The sequence below is a fragment of the Hippoglossus stenolepis genome, chromosome 3 (assembly GCF_022539355.2).
Source record: "Hippoglossus stenolepis isolate QCI-W04-F060 chromosome 3, HSTE1.2, whole genome shotgun sequence".
Lineage (NCBI taxonomy): Eukaryota > Metazoa > Chordata > Actinopteri > Pleuronectiformes > Pleuronectidae > Hippoglossus > Hippoglossus stenolepis.
Window position 1 is genome coordinate 18084804 of NC_061485.1, and position 18620 is coordinate 18103423.

At 40.5% G+C, this 18620-nt stretch overlaps 2 protein-coding genes across 2 annotated transcripts; both read left to right on the forward strand.

Moving 5' to 3' along the window:
• Positions 1-2967: 2967 nt before the first annotated feature.
• On the forward strand, positions 2968-4391 carry il19l (interleukin 19 like). The gene is made up of 5 exons (XM_035152718.2): positions 2968-3126; positions 3357-3419; positions 3584-3736; positions 3829-3891; positions 4228-4391. Exons 1-5 carry the CDS (start codon positions 2971-2973, stop codon positions 4318-4320), a joined length of 528 nt encoding a protein of 175 aa, XP_035008609.1. The 5' UTR covers positions 2968-2970; the 3' UTR covers positions 4321-4391.
• Positions 4392-12311: 7920 nt separating this feature from the next.
• On the forward strand, positions 12312-14364 carry il10 (interleukin 10). Its single transcript, XM_035152300.1, has 5 exons — positions 12312-12598; positions 12771-12830; positions 12922-13086; positions 13826-13888; positions 13993-14364. Exons 1-5 carry the CDS (start codon positions 12437-12439, stop codon positions 14101-14103), a joined length of 561 nt encoding a protein of 186 aa, XP_035008191.1. The 5' UTR covers positions 12312-12436; the 3' UTR covers positions 14104-14364.
• The last annotated feature ends 4256 nt before the right edge of the window (positions 14365-18620 follow it).

The following is an 18620-nucleotide window of genomic DNA, read 5'->3' on the forward strand; positions in this document are numbered from 1 at the left end:
TGGTTATGACCGAGCACACAGTGACAGCGCCTCTGAAGTCCTCCTGGACTCTGGCTCCCCAGAGTGTTACGGCCCTGAGCCACGACACAGGTGATCCAGAGCTCGCTCCTCACAGCCATAACCAACACAGTTAACCCCTGTACTGACAGTCAGTATTAAGTTTCTTGCAGTTAATAGGAAAACTGTTTTGTTAGCAACAGCCGCAAACTTCAAAACCTAAATTCTGATTGAACTTATATACCACTGCCAACTTTGTAAATATGTTTGGATCGACTACTTTTCATTTCATGATAATGAAGTCCATACCACACATGTTAGGACATTAGCATATTATTCCAGAAACAATGATACAGTCATTTGGATTTTGAGACTTTGAAAAATTATGACAACCTTCCGCAGAAAAACCTGCTGAAGATTAAAATTGTTAAGTCTAACAGATCAGACTGAGTACTACATTGAGTAGGATCCAAGGAGTGAACAAAACTCTTGGACATTCCAAATGACCTTATCATTGTACGTGCCACTCTCTCTGCATCTTATCTTACAATTTACAATGTCTAATCTTTCCGTGTTCTCCCTAACCTAGTGAAGAGCACAGGTTATTCATATTGTACTGTCATTGTAATCTGAATTATTTGTCTAATTTGAATCTTGCTTAGCCAAACTAGATAGTATACACAAATGCCCAGATGTTACAATCCACATGAAATGAAAATTGACTTTTCCAGCTTTGGACTAAACATGTTCAAGTTCGCCCTCAGGAACCCACGTCAGGTGCGATCCTGAGAATGAAGGGGGGATGTTGGGACCTGGTTTTTGATGAGATAACACTTCGGTATCACATGTTCAGTCAAAAGCCTGAAGCCGCATGTTCCTCCAGGACTCAGTCTCCCAGGGGCCATCAAAAACCAGAGCAAGGAATATTTAATATTTTATTTTGATAACCAAATTTATTGAATGCCGAAAGGCACACCATTTTATGGTATCACGTTTAATGCATTATGGCACAACATTCATATATCTATGATATATATCTTATCTGCAACTTTAACTAATAACAACAATAATAATGATGATAACCATCATCATCAACATCTTCAGAATTATCTCAATCATAATAATCATGATAATCTTTGATCGGCCAATGTCGGAAATGGGGGCTAAAGCCCTAGAAATTACAACCATATTGAATTCATGTCTGACAATGTCAACAAAACATATTAGCTTAATCCAATGGTTCCAAACTCAACAGTCAGGATCCCTTCAACCGTGACAAACTAAGTCTAAGGAGTTGGGAGATGATTACAAAACATATAAGACAGAAGACACACAGATGTTTATTTATTATTCCTTTGAGGAAACATGAAGGTAAAATCACTATATGGTTAAACAGGTTGCAAATCATTGACTCCACATCCATCAAATAAAAATGTAGCTTTGTGTGTTTGTGTATGACATGAGCACAGATATGATAAACTACTAGATGCTGCAGCAACAGAATCAGAGACTGTGAACGATTAGAAGTATGTTTAAAAAGCTCTGTGATGACCTCTACTGGTTAGACACGGGCCTTCCTGAGATAGGAAGTGCTGCCGGCTGTTTTTAACTGACACACCGACATGTACTTTGTAGAAATAAACCTGGAAATTTTGCACTTCTCTTTTTACATATATGTTGTTACTGCTGGCGCAGCATAATACGATTCCTTGAACACGGGTTATTCCCGTTTCCTTTTCCTGCTCGTTATTCTTCAAACTGTGAGTGAATTTGTAAGCAGTCATGAAAAAATATGCTGGCCTGACAAGCAGACGAGCAGGTCTGGTTGGAGTTTCCGGTAAGGACTTGTCGAACAGAAGTGAAGTCACTTCCAGATAGAGTGCTCCTGGAGGAAAATTATAACTCCCATGTCTCACAGTGTGTAGATGGGGCTTCCAATAATGCACCTGAACAGTTATTACGCACTCAGGAGCGGACGTTAGAAGTCAAACACAAGACAAAACTGATATTGGTGCAAAACATAGAAAAAGAAGAGATCAACACCTTTCACAGGCTCATAAGCCAAATGATTTAGGACTTTGTACGAGGAACACTCTGCTGAATAAATTAACGATTGCAGGGTAATGACGACACTCTAATGAATGACGCACTCGATAATTACACATCTCATCAGTCACAGTGGAGGTGTTTCTTTCTACGGTAACGGCAGTGCACTTCAGGGAGGAGGAACTCTTTGATCTCCTTTTCCTTTGTTTTTCCGTTCAGGTGACGAGACATCAGCTGGCATTTCCTTTACCTGCAAGACACTTCCTCCTCCTGTAAACCAATTTCTGCCCATGTACGTCTGCAAGTGCATGTGTGTGTATGTGACTGTGTGAAGAGGTGCAACAACTGTCAAAATCCCCCTGGTTCCACTATAAGAGGCGACAGCATGGAGACACAGAGACACATCTTTCCCAGGACTCTTCCTCTGAGCGACAGACACACAGGTGAGTTCACAGGTGGGATGGTACCTGAGCATTGAGAGAGCCACCTGCTCGCCTCTTAGATTATATTAACATAGTGATGAAGAGACAGTGTTTAGCCTATGCTTCAACTGTATAGTGATTTGTTACATGGATTAACTTTACTGTGCTGAAAAATCAGTTTATCATCTTTGATTTTGTTTATGTTGTTTTTAAGAAATACATTTACTGATTCCTGCTTCTTAGGTTTATGGATTTGATGGCTTGGTCTATATTGTATATTTTGTCAACCATTATGATTTGACTATTTATGGTTTTGGGACTGTCTATCAGACAAAACTGCGACTATGGTGTCACTCTAGGCTCTGGGATATTCTAATGTTATTTTTTCCTATTCTTTATTAGAATAATTAATAATTAAACTATCCTCTCTAATCTTACACACATATAATAAAGGACTGTGAATAACATATTTCAACACTTCTTTTGCCTCCAGGTAACTATAGTGATGGAGATGCTGCTCAGCTGCTCTCTCTGCCTGCTCCTCCTGCTCAGCTGTCTGAGCGAACCTGTGGAGAGCCGACGCCTTCATCTGGGCAGCTGCTCTGTCGATGTTCACACACATGAACTGCGGAAATATTACTCTGCCATACGATCAGATGTGGTGAGTTTAAGTCTCTCTCTCTCTCAAACACACACACACTCACTCACTCAAAGTTCCTAACTTAAAACAAACAAAGCAACAGATACAGCTGCTCCTTGCATCATTTACACACAAACACGCTAAAGCATTATTGAAACAATTCACAAGTGTTGGTGGACTCTTTCGAGAGTGGAATATTTGCAGGAACTTAAGAGGACTAATGAGATCTATTATGTTTTTTATCTTCACAGTTAGCAGGAGACCATGAGATTGGAGTAAAACTTCTGGATGGATCATTGATCAAAAATGTCCCGGTGAGTCTTTGGATTGTTTATGTCAGTGAGTGATGGTTATGTGTTTTCCATCCTCACCTTTGTATCACACTATTCATATTTTTAAGACACACACAGCTCAGAGCTAAATAAACAGTATTTGAGTGAGCTATATGATTACTGAACTATGTCTATGTCTTTATCAGGAGGGACAGAAGTGCTGCTTCCTGCATCTTCTGCTGCGTTTCTACGTTGAGCGAGTGTTCAGCAACTACGCGTCCTCACATCCACAGCATCAGCGCTTCTCCAGCACTCTGGCCAACGCTTTTGTCATTATCAGAAAAGATATACATAAATGTGTAAGTTACTTGTTCAATAATAAAGCCAGATTTTTTTATCATTTTAATAAGTTGACATTAATAAGTTAATAAATGTGCTCTGCTCTATTCAGCACTGCCACTGTGAAGAAGAAACCCAGAGAACAATCGACTCCCTTCATGCTGAGTTTATCAAGGTATGTAGTGTCCGAAATAACTCACTACAGTGGACTGCAGAGGGTGCTAGAGTGCAAGCTCTACATGTATGTGTGTGTAAAGAAATTGAGTTGCTTTTCAGCAGCTGTAAATCTAAATTACATCAGTTATAATCCGAAAATGTATAATATGATATTATATGATATTATGTATATCATATAATATCATATAATAGCATATAATATCATATACTATCATATAATATCATATATAAGTTTAGGGTCCTAAGAGAACTACCATTTATTATATTTTTCATAAAGCAGATGAAATTGTTTAAACCAACTCTACTCCTTTTCTCCCCGATTCTCTCGGAGCAGCTTCAGGCAAACGAGGGAGCCCAGAAGGCCATGGGAGAGCTGGACACTGTGCTGGAGTGGCTGGAGGGACTGAGCCAGAATGCACACTCGTGATGAGACACAAACTCGTGATGAGACACAAACTTGTGATGAGAGTGAATCCCCGAGCTGCCACCGAAACTGCAACTTCACATCTGTGCCTCTATTTTGGACTTGAATTATGTGTTTCTATTTTTTGTTCGATGTTTAAGTATTAATATTTATTAAAAATCACAACGATTTTACCATATAATGTATCGGCTTCTACTGTAAAGACATATTTTTGATAATGCTTTAATTTCAACATTAATAAAAAAATCACTCTTTTATTCTGTGTCTGGTTTTCAACACAAAAAGTAATGTTCTGTGTTGCCATCTGGGGGTGAATGAAAACACAGGGTTTTGAGCCAACAGAAAAAACCTGTAGCAGTATCAGTGTCAGTATCAAACTCATTCTGTTATCATCTCTATGTGGCTCATACTACTTGCGCCACCATCTTTGCAAGTAACCTGTGACTACATATAATGGTTTTGCTTTTTGTTAGAGTAAAAAAAAGTGTTTTGCCTTTCAGGAAAACAAGTGACTAGTTGTCACGCACTCTTGTCACTTGACTTCCATGCCACTCTAAAACCACCGTCCAGGTTTAAACTCCCTCTGAGCATTTCCCAAACTGTTTGGACATGAGTGTAACAGAAAGAGAAAGAGTAGAGCGATGGGTCACTGGACCGATCACACCACGGCAGAGGGGAAGGCTGATCACCAGCCCTTCAGCTTCTGGTAGAAAGGAATGACTGGGTGTGAATGTTTGTCTCAGATTCTTGAACTCATCCCTTCACCCCTCACTCCTCATCCTGCGTATCCTTACCCACATCCCTTTATCCTACTTCTCTCATCCCTTCATCCTCTATCCTTCATCCTTAACCACATCCCTTCATCCTCCTTCCCTCATCCCTTCATCCCTAACCACATCCCTTCATCCTCCTTCCCTCATCCCCTCATCCCCCTTCCTTCAACCCTTCATCCTCATCCCTTCGTCCGAATTCCCTCATCCCTAACCTCCCCCCTCATTCCTCCTTCCCTCATCCCTACAGTCATCCCTTCAGGCTCATCCCTTCATCCTACTTCCCACCCTCATCCCTTCATCCTACTTCCCTCATCACTTCATCCCTACCCTCATCCTTACCCACCTCCCTATTCATCCTCTCTTCCCATCTTCCCTTCTTTTCAGTTTGGTGCACCTCTTGTAGGTTTCATAGGTATTGGGGGGGGGGGCTGTAATAGGCTTGGGCAGAATGATGCCTGAGACGGAACCACTACATCTTCACCTCAGCCCCTTCAGTCAACGTCCATTCATTTCTCCTCAACATCCAATGTATCAACTTCCATTCCAACCTTGAAAGCACATATCTTTGTGCCATGGTCCTTGCTGGTGAAATGTACCCCTAGTTGCTAAAGACTTGCTGAATCTAATGGAAAACAAAATATAGCTAATCGGCTAAGAAGATGTGACTAGGTGACTCATCACACAGACACACAAACTTTCTGGATAGTGGGAGGAAGTGGAGATATGTCATCCATCTTTATACATGGTCTATAGTCTAACTAGCTGTAATGAGAGTCATCATGGAAAAACTGCTTTTTTTTTTACCATATCATAATCAACAGCATCAAAAGCATCAAAGGCATCGGACAGATCTAAAAAAAGTGCAGCACCCATGACGAGTGCTCAGCATTTTGACGCACTACTGGTGATCAATGAGAACTCAGTGTTCTTTGTCAATATATCTGAGCAGGTGTAACACGGCCAAGTTCATATTCAGCAGCAGTAGCAGCATTGTGATCAGACAGGAGGATTATACTTGTTTCATTCGTTCAAACAAATCAGGTTCTACCCCGATTCACATCTCAACATCAGCAGACCAAGAACCTAAAACAACATGTGAACAAAAATCAATCAAACTATTAGCATTGAGATCTTAAACATCAGCATTCAGATGTTTAAGATCAAAGGAAAACATGAGCTGTCGAGATGAGCAGTGGTTACATAAGTGTGGTTAACACCATCACAGGCACATCTGGGAATGGCCATATGTACGCATGTGCTTACGCACTTTCATCCAAATGCACAACAAACAGTGTGGAAATAATGTGTTTTCAAATTGAACCGAAATGACTTCAGCTACTCAGATTGACATTACTAAGAATGCACAGGTCAGACTGAACTCTGTGTGCAGAGGGAATTTTCAAGTTTCATCTCCTCCCAGAAAGATACTTGGTCAGCACAAGGCCAGGGCTACTTTAGTTTTAGTTCACAGCGACACATTCATCTACTGTTGCTGGCTCAGCTCTGCAGACATGATAAGGTTTCGGAGGAAGTCTCACATTTTTGCTTTAAGGAGGTATTTACGGTCACATTTGCATGCCATGTTTTAAGTCCACCCGTTTCCATCACACTTGTGTTAAAAGATCTACCACAGATACACACTGGTTTAAAAGAAGTTGTCAAAAAATGTAATATTCCAATCAGAGTACAGCTCACATTTGCCATGATGTGAAAACAGGGAGGAAATGATGAAATTAAATGAGCACAGTATTCATGTGAAGTCCGGAGGAGTCACAGATGAGACAAGAATGATGCTTTTTCAATCCAATGACATATGTCACAGGCACAGCATCATCTTACATGTGAGGTGGGTGGTTGGATGGTTGGGCACCCTGGTGTAATAAGATCATAGTTTCCTCTTTTCTTTATAACTTTAATGTATAAAACAATCACGAGCACACTCACAATTTGTGACTATTATTTATGATCATGTTCACAACAGTCGCTCGACACAAACAATAACAGAAACGGACGTGTGAAGAATTCAATGCAACAAAGACAACGGGGGTAAAAGCGAAAGAGAATCTTGTGGTGTATCTGTTTGTAAAGACATATGATTTCCTCTAAAGGTAACACCATGCAGACAAAAACTGCATACACACATACAGAGAAACTGTGACGCATGAGGCGGAGGAACCACAGTCAGTCGTGCAGCTTATCAGGTCCACAAGTCGATACAACCTCTCTCTTCAATTTGTAATTTAAATTCAATATGATCTGGTGCTGGTTCAGTGATTCATGCATCAAAGATGGTTGAATCAAGTGGATATGAGTCAGGTTTCAGGAGAAGTTCTGACTGCACACATTTCGGAACACTTAGTGACATCATCAGAAACCAAGTTTAGGAGGTAAAGGGGCAGGAGGAGAGATTCAAGGGTTTGCACCTAATCATCTCGAGATCAGGTGACTTCCTCTTACTGTTATTCACTGATCAACGACAAAGTGAAACCTGCAAGATAAGATGTGACTGATTCAGCTTTGGCTCCATTTCGTGGAGAAACGGAGACGGACACAGTTTCCTGGCAGAGGTGGCTGAAGAAAAAAGTTTGATCAGAAGTAGCAGTGAGAGTGCACAATGATTTTTGGTCTCCTGCAGAGCATTCACACAGAGAAAGAAATAGACAAATGAAACACACACTTCATTCTCATCTTGTTGGAAATCTACACTTTGCAAAGCTTTGGTACTATTGACTGAAATTTACAAACAACCTCCACCTTGGTAAAAAAGCCTTGTTTGATGGTTTTTGTGCAGCATTATGCAAAAACTATGAAACTTGGTGGAATGCAAATGTCCGACTGAGAACCTCCGGACTTGCTGCTGACTTCTCCGTCCAGTCCCTAAGAAAAAGCTTAATGTCAGAAGGAGCTGATGTGAGAGCACAGCAGGCGAGTGAGTGGGCGTGTTCATGATATTTCTAAACACACAAAAAGATAACAAATATATCTAGATGAAAAAGCATTACATCCATAGAAGACACTGGCGAAGATGACAAGAGAGGATTTATAAGTGACATTCTGCCTTCGCCTGCTGCACAACCCCTCACCTGAATGCTCCAGAGATGTATGTGTTGTAGCGGAGAATCTCTTGCTGAGCTGTGAATGTCTGAAAGACAAACTCAGGACAGAGTCCGGAACCACTTCTCTTCTCGGGAGCTCCTCTCGAGGTCACGTCTGAAAAACGCCTTATGAGTGTGTGCAATTGGTGTGAGTTTTTTGAATGTTGGGCTTTGGCGGAGGTACGCGCGCTACCGACTGCTATTCTGGTTTATTCACTTGTCAGCAGGTTTGTGCAAAAGATAGTGAAGGGATTTACAGAGGGAAGAGAATTCAATGTTGATGCTAATCTGATTAAAGGAGCAGATGCAGCAGTTTTTAAAACCTTTTTTTAACATTATGAAACGGGGACTTTTTCAATATTTTCCTCAATTTCTCAGGAAGTAATTTATTGAAATAAGATGTATTTGGTGTTGAGCTGTGTGAGTTTGCACAATGTGTCCCAACTCGGCCCCAAGATGCCAGGGACATGCACCCAGGTCTGATCAACCTGCGGTGGGCCTGCCTTAGGAGAGGGTGCATTGTGATCAAAAGCCCCAAAACCCCTGATGACGCTATAGTACACAACTGAAGATATGTCCCGAACATCCGCTAACATCAACTGGTGGTTGGCATTAATCAGTGCGGTAGAACGTTCAAGTGATATTCTCCATCTTGTCCTATGTTCTAAAATAATCGGACTACTTTATAATTTTTTCTATTATAAGAGCTTCACAGACCTTGTCAGAGGTGTGCACTCTACTGAGTGACATTCTAGTTTCTTTCTCTGTGATTTTGAGAACAGCTAATTCAAATTGTCATATGAGGCAACAGACTTTTCGGGAAATCAGGAAATAACTTAAATAAGCATCTCAAGATAGACTGGATTAGTAACACACACACCCACATATCGTCCTGAAACCCGGTTTCTGTTAACAGCTTTCGAAAGACCTCATGAAGAGGGGGTGGACGCTGGTTTTATCACTCAGCAGTTTCTCTGGTCACTACTGGTGCACTGGGGTTGATGAGGAGTTGTTGGAGAAGAAGAAACTCAGACTCACTTAACAAAGTCACATGTAAATACGGAGATACCAGCAGACTGAGCAGATGCAACTAAAACTGCAACCACACAAAATCATGAAATTACACAGTGAAATGCAGAGAGACGTGTAGGCTACTCTCTCTTTCTTTCTCTCTCACACACACAAACACACGAGTGACAATGTTAGTTCTTCCTTTCCAGTTAAAGTAGAGAGACCTTGAGGACAATGCAGTCTCCTAAAAACTGTCAGTGTTGTCAGAAGGAGACGGCGCAGTGTGTGTCAGGTTTTTCAGACCTGTCTTTTAGTCATTTACATAATATATATGCACATTTTGGCTTTTTTTTTTTATGTACCTTTAAGATGAATATTAGACACTGTCTCACTTATTTGCACTTACTGTCATGTCACCTTATATATATTTAACAGTATAGTTTTCACCACGTTCATTTTCTGAATCTGAATCTATAATGTAAAGTGGAGTCATTTTCAAACAAATGTACATATTGAGTTTCTGGTTTGTTTGTACAATAGGCCTGTGTTCCATCCACCTACCCATTATCTATACTGCTTGTCCTTTTGAGGGTCATGCTGGGAGCTGGAGCCAATCCCAGTCACACCGAGCAGGAGTAACAGAAGAAAACCCCCCCACACACACAAACACACACGCGCACAAAAATACCGCACTTTCCTAAATCATCATGACAACTATAACAAGTTTGCAAATGAAATGTCGTTGTTGTCACATATTAAGTTGCTAAATCCATTAACCCGCTGGCATACAAACCAACACTCATTGGCTGCTTTAATTTGCATGTGCACAGACAGTAACCTCATGTTCTGCATATTGTTGCATTTCCTTCCGCCTGAAGTAACACAGATTTTGCAATTTACGTAATTCTCTGGGGAGAAACTCAGTGACTTTGTTCTTCTCTCCATCTAAAACTGTCACCATCTCCCTTCACCATTTTGTTTAGCGTGACAGTTGTCGTAGTTTATGTTGTTTGTATTTACTGTTGGAACAAGGTTTTACTGTCGAGGCCTTGTCACTTTAAAAAAGTGCTTTTTGTTTCTTGTGATTTGACTTCTTTTGACTTGTTATCATTTTTGAAAGTTCAATAATAATAATAATAATAATAATAATAATAATATTTACAAATTACATATAAGCTTAACTCCAATAAACAACTGTATCTGATGTAATATTCCAATTTGCTCAAGATAAACTGTCATGACTTTTGAAATTCAGCCTCAAGAAGAGATTGCTTTTTTTATGCGCCTGTTTACTACAAGCTTAGCATCATGTCTTAAGAATATATGCACCTGACTAAATGAAGCAGCGTATTACATGTCACTGTTGTCCAGGAGGGAGCAGTATAGACCTGCCAAAACTAAATACAAAGAACTGCCATTAGTTTTCAAGTGGAGGTCCCTAAATGTACTATCACTGGTAGTTCTGTTAAGGAATTATTTGAATGGCTCCCCATTAAAGAGAAGACCCTGCAGTAACAGTGCCATTCATTTAGTAGTGCCATTCATTTACCAGCATGGAAATTCATGTTACAATGACAAATAGTTCCTTTTAGACAAAAAGTTAATAATAATTATGACCAATACAGTGCATAAGAGGGAAATAAATTAGAATGTGCATTGTATATATACACTTATTTTATTTGGGCATTTTCAATCTTTCATACGACAGGGCCCTTTCAAGAAATAATTTTGTTATTAAACCTCTTGTTGGTGCATGAATTGTTCATATTGGTCTTTGTTTGTCTGGGTGGTACTGACTGTATCATGGCTTTACTTTTATTCTAATTCTGTATACAGCACATTGTGCTCTCTTCATGTGACCCACGTTTCAAAAAATGAACCCTAACCTGAACTGTGACAAATCGTGTGGAAGTTTATTTTCACATAATGTGGAGCAATAATCACTTGGGATAATTTTCCCTGCAGCAGTTTTCAAAATATCCGATGTTGCCCAACATGAAAATGTAAATTGTGCAGTAGATTGAGATGCAGTGCGGACGGAAGTGGACATTCCCTGTACACTTCCACTACTGGGGTTTATCAAAGATTATCAAACCAACATAGCTCGATGAGGTTTCACACATACACACCCTAAAAACTGATTTTCAAACATCAGCAACTATTTTCTCTCTGACGAAGATAATGGAATTTGTTAAGAGTCATGGTGAAGAGAATTAACACCATGACTCCTGTCTCCTACTCACAAATTGATGTTTCATTCAGTTGTATTACGTATGTTGAGGGAATCCACAGCGTCATCAATCTCAAACCACAGCATAATATTACTTCTCTCTGAGTGAGACGATTTCCTCTGCTATTGTGGTCGTTCAAGCTATAACATTATGTCACTTGCAAGTTTTAAATAGCCTACAAACTTTTGAATCAGAATTTCAGATACACAAGTTACAAGTCTCAGTTGTGGCAGTTTAGTGGATAAAGACAATGTGACTGTGCTGCACTGATAACACCTCCCATCCAAGAGGCTTCTACAGTCCCAACCAACAACTGGGGGTCCCAGTTACGTGACCTCTGTGGTTCATTTACATATAACCACCCACCAGTCAGCTCTTCTTGTAACCCAAGCGAGTGCCCCCCGGCCAACACACACCTGCACCACTCCAGATGATACCAACAAGGAAACACTAAGGGTAGAAGTTATAAAAAAAAAAGATTGAAATTCAAATAGCAAAATGAAAAAAATAAAAGTAAACAGAATAGAAATAAATAGAAAATAAATATATAGGTAATTAAGTAATAAAATCCGAGTAAAATCAGAAAATATGATATTGTGCATTAAAAGGAAAATAATCTGAATATTGTGTGAGTGTTTCAAGTTATGATAACAGAATGATGCAATGTCAAAATTCCACTTTGTCAGGTTTTCTTTCCTTTTTCTTGCTGTACATTACCAACCTGTCTCATGGGAGGAGTAACCCATATGTATGTGATTCTGAAAAAAAAAGTACCCCACATGAAAGAAGCATGTTTAACCGTTTGTCTTCCAGTCAGTCTCCTCCCAGGTATCTTGTCTTATAAATAAAGACACTCGATCACACCAAGATGCACTTACCTCCTCGGAGCTGCACCACACCAAGAAGACCTCTTCTCAGAAGACCTCACCTCTGTCCAGCCAGCAGCATCTGCACTCCTTGTGGCCCAATTTCTTCTCTCCAGCCAGACTTTTGACTTTTGTGCAGCAGCATGGCTCCTTGGTCTCTCCTCCTGTCCCTGGTTCTCCTGTCTCTCCTCAGCTCTGCCTGGACGAGTCCCATGTGCAATAACCATTGCTGCCGTTTCGTGGAGGGCTTCCCTGTCAGACTCAGGAGGCTCAGAGAGGACTATTACCACATCAGAGACTTCTACGTGAGTAAACTCAGCATTTGCCTCTGCAGGACAGCTCCGTGCACTGCATCACCTCCCTGCGGCCACGTGGCCTGTCAGTCTGCAGGTGATGCTGTGCGCTCTGCACCTCTGGGTGTCTGCTGCTGACTCAGTCTCTCAGTTCACTCATCTCAATCTTGTTTTCTGTTTGCAGGAGGCAAACGATGACCTAGACACGGCGCTGCTGGATCAGAGCGTGGAGGAGTCTTTCAAAGTAAGTTGTTAAACACACAAAGCCTTAAAAAAAAAAAAAGCATCCTGCTCGCCTTGACAGCGTCATGTAACCAGGCTGATGTTTACTTCAGAGCCCGTTTGCGTGCCACGCCATGGACAGCATCCTGGACTTCTACCTGAGCACGGTGCTGCCCACAGCCATGGCCGGAGTGACGGAGGAAACCAAGGACCTGAAGCCTCACGTGGAGTCCATACAGCAAATCTTCGACGAGCTCAAGGAAGATGTCACCAAATGTGTGAGTACCCGACGAGTGCGGAGCGTAAAAGTTGTAATTACGCACGGATTACGCGCAGTGAAGGCTCGGTGCGCAATGTCAGCGGCGCATTTGTCCCAGGAAGCTAACACAAAATCTCTGCTGTGTAGTTGATTTCCAGTCGAGTCCCAGAAATGAAAAAGTTAAATAATGGTCCTGGAGAATCCTGATAAAACTGTTTAAAAGTTCAAAATTGTTGGACACAAGTATTCATGCGTTACCAGCCGAGCTCTGGCTGTCGCAGCCTTTCAGGAAAACATGTGATTAGTTGTCACTTAAAGCTCTTGACCTCCTGTTCGCCAATGCCAAACCATTCAAACCACTTCCTCCTTTGGACTTCATCCAAAATTTGTTAAAACATCCCCCAGCAAATTATGATGCAGGCATAGAGCTGACTGTGACATAACGGGGAGGAGGTGGGTGATGGCTCACAGATCATAATCCTGCCTTTGACAGCAGCAGCGTGCATAACAGTGCATCATCCAGTTCTTTAGAAAGAGGAAGAGATGGGAAGGCTGGCTGCTCTTCAAGTGTTTCCTGCTGCAACGATTTGCTCCTCTGATGGATTGAAAGACACTAATACACAACCAAGGCCCCTTGTTTATTTACAAGAGCCACTTTATTCACTGCGTTGTTTTGGGTTAATTCAGGTCATGATCATCTACAGACTGTTGGCAATTCCTGTTGTAACATCATCTCTTTTTTATTGTTCCTCTTACAGAGACACTACTTCTCATGCAAGAAACAGTTTGACATCAAAGACTTAAACTCTACTTACACTCAGGTGAGAGTCAAGATTTCATCTTTGATTGTAAAATATGTACAGTGCATATATGTGCTTGATTGTTTTTGACATTTTATTTAACTGACTCATGTGTTTGGCCCCAGATGGAGAACAAAGGTCTATATAAGGCCATGGGCGAGCTGGAGCTGCTGTTTAACTACATTGAGAAATACCTGGCCTCGAAACGGCAGCGAAACAATGAGGTCTCCGCCTGAAGACAAGATCAAATGTGACATTGTTCAGCTCAGGAAAAAAAAAGTTGCCTATCGACTCTTGAACTCATTTCCATCCATTCCATGATTTGTTAGTGGGTATGCATGTTGACGGATATAGATTTTCTTCTGTGACTCTGCTGAACTTAAGTCTTTGTTGTTGTGAGACTCCTGTTTACTTTTTTGTCCTGGGGACAAGTACTAGTTTAGGACCATATTGTGTCTTTCACACATGAAGTTGCAGTCTTATAAAAACTGTCTTATTAAGCTGATATATTTATTGTATGTATTTTTTATTACATTTTATGTATTTAAAGCTGAATAAAAAACTAACTGATAAAGCATGTCTCCTTTGTTTTATCTTGCTGCTGCTATCCCGTGCCATTAATTAAAAGCAGGTAGAGCAGTGAAAATGTCACATCCCACAGAGCAGCAGTCTGTACATGGGGAACCCCTCGAGTGCAAACCATAGGTGCAAACTCAACAGGCTGATGCTTTAACCTCAAACGTGACCTATATACATGACTTACCAGCAGCGGCCCTGCTGTGTCTTAACTTACTGTAAGTAGCCAGCCTCGCACTCAAGGCATATGCATACGGGCCTATGCAATCGCTCAAAAGCAAAAGCAAACTGACTTAGTCATATATAAAACAGAACTCACGCAGAAGAGTAAAATAGAGCCGCCCTGCATTAGGAAGTCAAATTGACTTTCTGTGTTGCTCATATGTCACCTTCAGTAACTGAGGCCTCAGCTGCACCACAGTCCATTGATATGAGTATTTTACAAACAAAAATGGGCCAAACACGTGGTCAGTGTCTTCTAATAACATGTGAATGTGCACACATCGCTGTCAAGTCAAGCCTCCTGACTGACTGACTGATTCCTGACTCAGGTATGCACTGAAACTACTCCAAGACGATTCTTCAGTCACTTGATTAGTCAGAGTGGGACGATGTGAATAGTATCATTACAGGAATGACAGGGGCTCGTGTAACAATATCATTCATCAGTGCTTTCTGATGGAGCACAGTCATGCTATTCAGACCGGTGTTGATAACACTCTATTTAAGGTTGAATTGTGTTAATCCGTGATGTGTTTGCGTCTTTAAGAGTTGCTGTAAAATTGATGACTCAGACTTCAGCACCCTATCAACAAGTGTTTACTTTCTTAGTCGCCTGTTTTCTGGTTAAGTTGATGTGTGGCTGTTATGTTATGACTGGATGCCACATTTTCAGAGCAATGGTTTTGAGACAGGGGGAGAAAACAAATTGGAGGGAATCATTATCGTAGAAGTATCAATAACTAAAACTGACATGGCTGATTACAGGCTCTTCCACAGTTCCAATATTTGTGTTTTGAATGATCCCAATTAAACAAAGCCTGTACAAATATTTTCAGTTTGAGAAGGAGGGATAAATCTTACTTTGTTTGATACAAAGTCAAGGCCCTCTTCATCTTCATTAATATGTTCTTTGGATGTTCCTCCCCCTTCCAAAATCCATTCAATCCCCACCCAATGCCAAATTCAAATAAAACAGATCAATAACAGCCTTTCCCGCTGAATGATCAGGCCCAGGGTGAAGAAAAATTAAAACAAAACCAAATTTCCAGAAAGAGGAAGTGTTCTCTTTTCCACTCGTCTTGACCCTTTCATTGAAAACAATGTGTAAGCTCTGACCAAAGTGGGTTTGATTTCACAACACTAATAATTTAAACAGAAACCAGCACTCAGAGTCAGTCCACTATATCATTGTGTGTTAAGTGGGAATCTGGAAGTGAGAACATCCTGATGACCATATAAGGCCGTATTTTTGAACTAGGGCGTCACTCAGTAGAGTTTTTTTCATCAAGATCTATAAATTCCTTACTAAGAAATCAATGCAAAAGTTGAAAAATCTTGCAATCTTAAAGAAAGTTCCCTCCAGACCCTAACGTTCGTCCCTAACCCATATCAAACCCCTCCATTATGTTTTGCATATTCAGTTTGATAGTTTTCCATTTGGCCAACCTACATGTTTAATTCACTGATCCTTTTATTGATCTTTTTGATACATAGTTATGTTTCTGTTTTTATCTCTGCCTTGTAAGGTGACCTTGAGTGCTGTGAAAGGCGCCTATAAACAAAATGTATTATTATTATATGACAAAATTGCCCTAAACCAAAAACCTATATTGTTGTTTGGCACCAATTTAAATAATGAGATTTGTGGTTATAGATTGACAGGTGTGTTTTTTTGTGTGTTAATGACCTAAAAAAAACTTTTTGGTATATTTGGACAACTCTTGTGTACAATTAGCCCATTAATATCGTACCTATTAATTTCATTGGTTCCACGAATCTTGGTGGCAGAATGTGTTAAGTATCAAGGAAAATCTCAATAATGGATCCAGGAAATTATTTTTTCTTCAACATTGTGAGATTGGGCAACCTTCAACGACTTAACCATTTTCCCAGAGAATGATTCATGGATCTTGAATAAAAAAATCAGACGTTATTAGGAGACTGATATTCATGAGTGTGAGAAATTTGGTGCAGATCGAAATAAAAATCTGGATCTTGTGAATTCTGTGGTTTTATACAGGGACTGTTTGGCCTTGGCAGAGGTACGCGCTGTTCTAGTTACATATATACAGTGTGAATGTAAGTTTCCCACTGCAAGGTTTCTTAGACGACAGTAGAGAACATGTTCCTACAGGAAAAGGATGTGTTTTAACAAAATCAGCAAAGAATTGAACAGAAGAAGAAAATAAAAAATCAAAGCAACCACAGAACCACAACATATATGAAGAGCTGCACTTGACAGGAAGAAAGATCATCATTCCAGCACAGGTGACAGATAACTGCTGCTGTAGATGAAAAAATTGACAACTAGTATTTTCCAGTTGATCGTGTCTGAAGATTTCACCAGTGTTTTCAGTCTGAGCCGTGGTTTTCTCACCGAGGTAACGCATGGCATCTCACAATCACTGCTGTCTGGAGAGGATCGGCCAGCTCTGCTCTGTCTGAGAGGATGAGAGAGAGAGAGAGAGAGAGAGAGAGAGAGAGAGAGAGAAAAGAGAGAGTGTGTGTGTGTGTGTGTGTGTGAATCAGAATGGGGCATCACTTCAGAGAACCCTGTGTAACAATGATGACATAACACAATTAGTTTCCAACGTTGTTTTCATATTTGTAAAGAATGATAATGGAAAGTTTCTGATGATGTCAAACCGATAAACTGAGTTTTACACCATGTGATCTATTTACTTTTTCTTACAATAAAGTAAGACATCTGTGTGCAGGCCCTCCCTCCTGTCATGTGCTGGTTTGGCATCCTGAGGGTTGCTGTAGGCAGGGAGGTCGAGGTATGACCTCCACAGCACTTCGCTGAGGGGCTCTCCAGGGGCCCCACCTTTCCCCTGTCTCGCAGACAGACTGGCACGGCTGAGAGAGATGACTGTAAGTTTCAACATATTCAAACCTGGCAGCCGAGAGACGACGTCTGACCCACACCTGGATAGGAATCAGCTTGTGCACTGGTGGGAAACTGCTCTCAACACACCAGAGTTGGCAAATGTCTGTGTTGAGTCAATGCCACCGCACTCGCCCTGCTACGCAAATGCGTATATTCCAGGACTCAGTCATGCTAGAAGGGACAATACACGTTTGTCACGAGTTGAGTCTGTGCACCTCGTGTCAAAAGCCACAGATCCCGAGCTGCCCCGACAAGCCGAGTCATAGCTGGAGATGTGACTGAGCAGAAAAATGCTCTAAATGTGGAGCCATGGGCAAACATGCTCAAGTATTTACATTTTATATTGATGTCCTTATCAATCCATGGTGGAGAGGTAATCAAGATATTGGATTAAAGGACAAAATCAACAGAAAATTAAGAGCAGGTGAAATGTAAAATATCATATGACTCTTTCATTTGAATAGTAGGTGTGTATATGAGGCAGCACAGACACAAAACAGCCTGGTAACTTCAACATATTTTTAAATTTGGATATAGAGACATTTGAACTGAAGAGATATAAACAGTAACTCGTGTCACAGTATTACAAGTCATATTCAACAAATAATTAAGTATAAATCATTTATTAACCCCATATGAATCTAATAATGTATCAATCATGTATTTTTTTTTATAGAAAAATGTAATCAAGGACACAACCATAAAAAAACCTCGGCAGAGTAGGTTGCGTTTTCATCTCTGTTCATTTCTTTTCATTGTAAGAAAGATTACGCTAAACAATACTGGACGGACAGTCACGAAACTTGGTGGAAGAATGTGTTATGGATCAGGAAGAACCCAATCAGTTTGAACCTGGATCCAGATCAGGGGGCAGATCCAAGAGTTTTTTCTCTACACTTTCTTTAACATTAGGGCATTTTTCAAAAAATATTTCATTATAAAGAGAATTATTGATGGATATTGATGAAAAAAAAGGGAATGATATTTATGAGTGTGTGAAATTTGGTGCAGTTTGATTTTAAGGGGTGTTTTGGGCCTTGGGGGTTGATATGTGCTCTACAAAGT

What these genes read in the sequence shown, in the direction of transcription:
- il19l (XM_035152718.2), top strand. Translation starts at nt 2,971, where the DNA reads ATGGAGATGCTGCTCAGCTGCTCTCTCTGCCTGCTCCTCCTGCTCAGC. An exon ending in CTGCCATACGATCAGATGTG is followed by an intron (nt 3,127 to 3,356) that starts GTGAGTTTAAGT and finishes TTATCTTCACAG; the next exon opens with TTAGCAGGAGACCATGAGAT. An exon ending in TTCATGCTGAGTTTATCAAG is followed by an intron (nt 3,892 to 4,227) that starts GTATGTAGTGTC and finishes CTCTCGGAGCAG; the next exon opens with CTTCAGGCAAACGAGGGAGC.
- il10 (XM_035152300.1), top strand. Translation starts at nt 12,437, where the DNA reads ATGGCTCCTTGGTCTCTCCTCCTGTCCCTGGTTCTCCTGTCTCTCCTC. An exon ending in ACCACATCAGAGACTTCTAC is followed by an intron (nt 12,599 to 12,770) that starts GTGAGTAAACTC and finishes TTCTGTTTGCAG; the next exon opens with GAGGCAAACGATGACCTAGA. An exon ending in TAAACTCTACTTACACTCAG is followed by an intron (nt 13,889 to 13,992) that starts GTGAGAGTCAAG and finishes GTTTGGCCCCAG; the next exon opens with ATGGAGAACAAAGGTCTATA.